This window comes from Teleopsis dalmanni, unplaced genomic scaffold (genome assembly GCF_002237135.1).
Source record: "Teleopsis dalmanni isolate 2A unplaced genomic scaffold, ASM223713v2 unscaffolded_contig_2812, whole genome shotgun sequence".
In the NCBI taxonomy this organism is placed as follows: domain Eukaryota; kingdom Metazoa; phylum Arthropoda; class Insecta; order Diptera; family Diopsidae; genus Teleopsis; species Teleopsis dalmanni.
This window is the reverse complement of record NW_024034194.1, coordinates 1-6233: the sequence shown is the minus strand read 5'-3', so window position 1 is coordinate 6233 and position 6233 is coordinate 1. Positions and strand designations below refer to the sequence as shown.

Sequence of the window (6233 nt, the reverse complement as noted above, 5' to 3'; positions counted from 1 at the left end):
AAGAAGTCAAAAAAACTTCGGCATTACTAAATAAAAAATATTAAAAATTATACACTTCGTGTTTTAATTTTTCATTTACTTATTCACTAAAAACCATTTCAAATTTGTAAGGCATTATAGATAAATTTTATGAATAAGAATAATAACATATGGATATAATAGTTGCTAACTCAACGAAATATGAAACGAATTACAATGCAAATACATCTGGGTAAACATGTGAATTACATCTGTATTCATTTAAAATTGTACCAAATATATAAATTCGCGAGGCATTTTTTTTTACTACGTGTTGTTTATAATTGAGCGTGTAAAGCTTTATTCGTTTTACCTTAAATCCAAATTCAATAGAAAAATGCAATAATATTTCTACTAGGCTTTGGCTCAGAACACGCAATTTATCTCGTGATGTTAATTGTAATATATCGTCACGTGCAGTCATTATTGGATTGACTTTTGACAAGGAAGTGTCGAAACGATTGATAACATTACGTATAACATTAATTTGATGTTGTAACATAATACATTCCTGTTGGGATTAAAATCATTAATAAAAATTATAAAAATATTTGTATTTCATTTACTTACTTCGTACAAATTAATGATTTTTAAATTATCCACCACATTTGCCTCTGTCTCATGCTGCTTATTAATAAAAGCCTGCATGTGAGCAACATTTGATATTTCGCAATTTAGCACAGGTGATAACAGTTCCAATAATTTACAACTCGCTAAGCTATAACGACAGTGTACATCTTCATACAAAGAAGTCAATGCCTTTATTTGAGCTTGTAAATTTTGTGGTTGGCGCGTAACTTTCTTCAATACTGTATCACCATAGCAATCACTATCTAACACAACAGTATGACCATAAAATGAACCTATCGGTATCTTACATTTTGTGGATGACATGCCAATGCGACCAATAATGGTGATTTTCATGAAACGACATATTGGCGGTGGTTGTAAATCAGTCAAAACTAATGTCTTAGTGCCGATATCATGTGTTACTGTCAAACGCACACTGTCAGTTTCTTCATCAAAACACCAAATATCTATGTGTAGCGATGCGAGCTCATCACAAGCTGGTATTACTAAGTCGGTTAATAGGATATGCGCGCCGAAGTCTAGCACAACAAAACGGCGAGCGCCAGAGTGCATACGATCGATAACAATCATTTGTTTCGGCGGAGGCAAAAGCAATTTATGCCAAGAGAAGACATTAGTTGTAATATTTTCCTTGTTCACATGAGGTAGTTGTGCACTTTGTTTTTGCGTTATGCGTTGTTCTCCATTATTATTATGCATTTTAAGCACATCTTTAACTGTTGTTTGAGTTTCATCTAACTTTGTGAGGGCATCCTCCAAAGCTGATAATTTTGCTTGGGCTGATATTGCTTTTTCTTTAAAAAGTTCCGCTTTATTGCTAGCGGAATTTTTAGTTGTGTCATCACATAGCTCAATGTATTTGCAAATTGCTTTGAATTTTGGCAACATAGAATTGTATTTCGATGATAAATGCGGCAAATGCTCAAAGTCTAAATAAAAAAATTTTATCAATAAGGAGTACTTTTTAATTACTTTTTTTTATTAAATGAACTTACGAGAAACGCCATTGGCTTTTTGTTCAACTTCTTTGGGTTTCTTTAATTTAAGATGTTTATCAACAATAATATTTTGGACATTATTAACAATGTCGTGTATCTTTAAAGAAAAACAACTAACAGTTGATCATTTCATATAATCTATGTTTTGTATACCTTATCAATATCGGGATCCTTTAAAACATCTACGGAAACAGATTGCATTGGTCCCATAATAATATCTTCCACATTTATACTCGACCCATTGCCAGTTGAAATTGAATCCAAATTATCTATGCGAGTAGCTTCAGATGTTGCAGCACAAGAAAAATGCAACTGTTCTACCTCTAATAAGCCTCGCAATTGGTTGCTCACACTTTTACATTTTATCAAATGTGGGAATGTTCGAAAATCTACGCTATCTATTTTGTTTATTTTAAATATATATATATTAATATATATTCATAAAATTTTTTAAACTATATATAAATACCAATTGAACAGAGCTTTTTAATATCCATACCAGCTGTTTGCATTGCACCTGCATTTTGTCGCATGATGCTTAAAAAGGTTGAAGGAATTGGTGCGGTATTCTTGTTCATGCTTGGTAACTCATAATCGAAAATTTCGGGCTCAAATGGAAAACCATACATGCCAAATCTGTTATAAATAATGTTATAAATTTGAAAAACCAATTTCATATATAACTTACCTGGTTCCTAGTAATGCACCATACGGATCCCAACGCTGCGAAATTTCTGCAGATATCTTGGTTAACAACTTTATGCATAATTCAGAAATTTCGTTATGCGAATCAGCAGTAGATGTGGCACAAACCAATGTTGTAAACCAATGTACAACACTCGCATGTTTTGAAAGTGGCAACTCCTTGAATGTGGATGATATAGCCGTTTTAACAGCAACGCTCAAATTAAGTTCATTCTGAAGTTCACTAGGCATGTTACCTATCCCACTGAAAATCAAAAATACAAATTTAAATGTTTTACATCCTTACAATTGATTAACACTTCATTTATAGTATGATTTTTGTGCCGTTAGGCGATGTAAAATATATAATAACACATATATATATATATACATATACAGAAAGACTGTCTCTGCAGTGTGCAACAAAATTTTATGAGTTCTTATTTTTTTACGATAAGTAATATTATAATATACTTACTCTGTTAATATAATTATTACTTTCACACATTTGTGAGCGATCGAACGATCGCTATGAATGATACAGTTACGAATGATACTGTGTATGTACTTTTCAGCTATAGAAATACATTCAATTTGTTGTGCTACAAGATCCACATTATAATGTTGCACATTTTTATTCAACTGTGCTTTCATACTTTCAGACTTCGAGGAACGATAACGATTCAAGCGTATAAAACAAATCCATATCAATATATCTAAAGCAAGATTTTTTTCTAGCCTCGAAGTTTCAGTAGAACTTATAATCAAAAATAAATTCTCTAATAGCAGTTTACTTTCAAGCATTGCAATTCGTTGTGTACGTTCATTAGGTATATTTATTGTCTTTACACCACGTACAGATATAGATATTTCGTGTAACCAATCGCATCCTATAAACAAACAATAATAGCAGTATATTTATTATGTATATTTAATTAAAATATTTTTTAATTATTACCACGTGTTTTAGCTTGACCATCCTTACTTTGATCTGACATAGTTCGTAAATGCAATAAAAAGTTTCGTGTACGAGTTTTAAATAGTTTCGGTGAGGTTAATGTCATTACACCACCCTGATCGCACAGGTCAATACATGAGGAAAGTTCAATGGGACCGACCAATATTTCGGCATTGTAGGTTTGCAAGTATTCATCAGTTAATACTGGATTTTCATTAACTGGAAAATATAATTAATTAAAAAAAATTTTTTATTTAATATACAAATCAATCAGCTAGTTATTTAAAAAAGTTTAAATATATTATTTTAGACAGAGATATACTCGGCATATTCTTTACATTTAATTACTGACTTTGAAAATGATCTAGAAACAATTAATACTAAACTATTAGTATTTCAGAAAAATTTAAATATTTTATATTAAGTAAGAGATATACTCTTTAAATTATTTTTAATTAATGTTAAATTTATACTATTTATATGCTCTTTATATTATTTTTGATAATTGTTTATAATCAAATACTGACTTTAAGATTGATTTTAAAATATATTCTATTTTTATAATATTCTATTCTATAATATTCTAAAATATTCTATTTCTAAATTATAGTTACCATCAGCAGTACTTGGTATAAAATCATCATAATTTTTCGTGTTACATTCCTGATAACAAGCATTCGGTCCTTTCATACGATAACCAAATCCACTTGTATTCTGCTTGAGCAAAGTCACTTGTATAGCTGCAGGATTATGACATTGCTGGAATAATGTGAATTTCAAGTCAATGTGGCCTAGTTGAACCGGCTGATTTAGATTCAACTCAATCGTATGTTCGTCCCAAGTAGTACTACAAACATTAAAATTTAATTCACATATTATATTTTCAAAACTTGAGTATAAAAAAAGTTTTTATTAAAAAGAATAACAATGTAACGTCAGCTATGATTGCCATTTTTCATACAAAATCCAAATAAAAATGTGTTAATTAGGTTCAGAAATTATATGTGTAAAAACAGTATTAGATATAAATATATACATACGCATCATTATGTAGACGCCATGTTTTAACATGTTGGGTATCATCTCCATTGCGTAAATACTGCGGTTGTTTTCTTTGTTTTTGTGCCTGTACCATATCATTCCAACAGCTTGGCACTTCAGCTGTATAAGCACTTAATTTGTCATCAAATTTTGTAAGATCATATAAAGTACGTAAATCCTCTATTAATAAAGAACTTTTAAAAGCTATGCAATTCGCTGCAGTTAGTGGCGTAGGAGATGGAGACTGATGTGTTAGAGTCAAAATATTTGTTGCACTGCAGTCAACTCCTAATACTCCTTGCGGTATACATGGTAATGGTAATTTACCAGAATTAAGTCCATTCTTATAAACTGCTAAGTCATTAATGTCAATATTAGATGTGTTGGTAACGTTTTCATTTCCACCATCTGTCACCGTTATTTCTAAATTATTAGTGGATTTAACACAAACATTTGACTCATCATCCATTTCAAGCATTTCATCTCCAGATTCATTATCTGCATCGTTAAAAGAATAAAAAATAAGCGAGCCCTTACTTGTGCAACCACATAAACGATCTAGTGTACGACAATAAGCAATAGAAGTAAAAGCTTCTCCATTGACTTGTATATCAGTAATATGTTTAAAATCCGTTAATGAATAAACTTTAATTGTACCATCATTACAAACCACGCATAATGCTCCATACTGCACCTTTCTTCCAACTTCGGAGTTTGTTTCCTCATTTTCCACGACAAGTTGGAAATTAGGTAATATGCAAAGCTGTTTTGGTTGCTTTTTCCGATTAAATGTGACTGCTAACGTATATTCATTCGATATTACACCATCAACATAATCGAATAACAACAATTGAGCAACTAAATCGTTACCATTAAAATCGGAAGAATCTAAAAAAATAATTATTTTTACATTATTACATATTTGTAACAATCATATTGGTATTAGACTCTACTTACCAACTAACTGCTCATATTCTACATCCTCTGTTGTTGCCATTATAAGTTTTTGTTCTACTTTGGAAGGAAGTTTAGTTTTTTGCAATTTAACCAGTAGTTGATTGCAATCACTATTTATTGGTAAGATTTCACTTATTTCAACGATTTCATTTTCGAAATCATCACTAAAAGTGTTCATACGTTTAACGCTTGTGCAACTCTCAAATACGCATTCAATGTCCTCACACGGTGGAGCTTTTGAAATGGTACTAACATTATTGTTGTTATTCATGTAGCCATTCATTGTGATATTCTGATTTTTCTTCATTTGAGCGGCAGCTAATAAATTTTCTTTAAAATAATTTGCGTCCATATCCATATCTATTGAAGGTCCTGTATTCATTTTAGCATCAAATGGATTTACAATTATCAAATCCGTTTGCATATGTGATAACTCAGTATTAATCAAATCAGTCAAGGCCATTGCATTCGACTTATCTTCAGTTCCATCGGTATTCATAATACTAAGGGCAGAAACAAACCCATTGCTATCGAAACCATCCGCATACTTTTCAAAATTAGCGCTAACTGTTTTGCTGTCATCGTCTTGTTGTTCATATTTGAGTGGTAATTGTTCGTTAACAGTGTCATCTCCTTTAAATAATACAAGCAGATAGGGTTTTAGGGTGAAAAATGTAAATAAAAGATATTATTACTTACCGTCACTGCTTGTGTTTGATGTTTTCGGTTGACTAACGGCCACACTACTTGTACTACTTCCTTCAGTATTCTCATTTATTCGATCACATTCTACAATATTGAGAACAACCATACGCAAGGCATGCTCGCCCGTGCTTTTTTGAATACTTATGCCTAGTACAATTTTAGATCCAACAACGCCCACTCTCAAAGATGATGAAGATATACATTGTTGTGCACCAGGTGTGCTCGCAACTCCATTGTTACTAATTTGTGTGGCATGCATAGCATTAATTTTACGTTGCGCG

General features: G+C 31.3%; 1 protein-coding gene across 1 annotated transcript; it reads right to left on the bottom strand.

The window, feature by feature from the left end:
* Window positions 1-331: 331 nt before the first annotated feature.
* On the bottom strand, window positions 332-6227 carry LOC119664872 (baculoviral IAP repeat-containing protein 6-like; the record flags this gene model as incomplete). Its single annotated transcript, XM_038074235.1, has 12 exons — window positions 5947-6227; window positions 5248-5880; window positions 4290-5178; window positions 3864-4096; window positions 3250-3468; window positions 2770-3181; window positions 2296-2556; window positions 2077-2243; window positions 1761-2005; window positions 1605-1704; window positions 589-1538; window positions 332-529 (listed from the first exon to the last, which is right to left on the bottom strand). Coding segments are annotated over exons 1-12 (4572 nt in total), but the record flags the coding sequence as incomplete, so codon positions are not given.
* Between the last annotated feature and the right edge of the window lie 6 nt (window positions 6228-6233).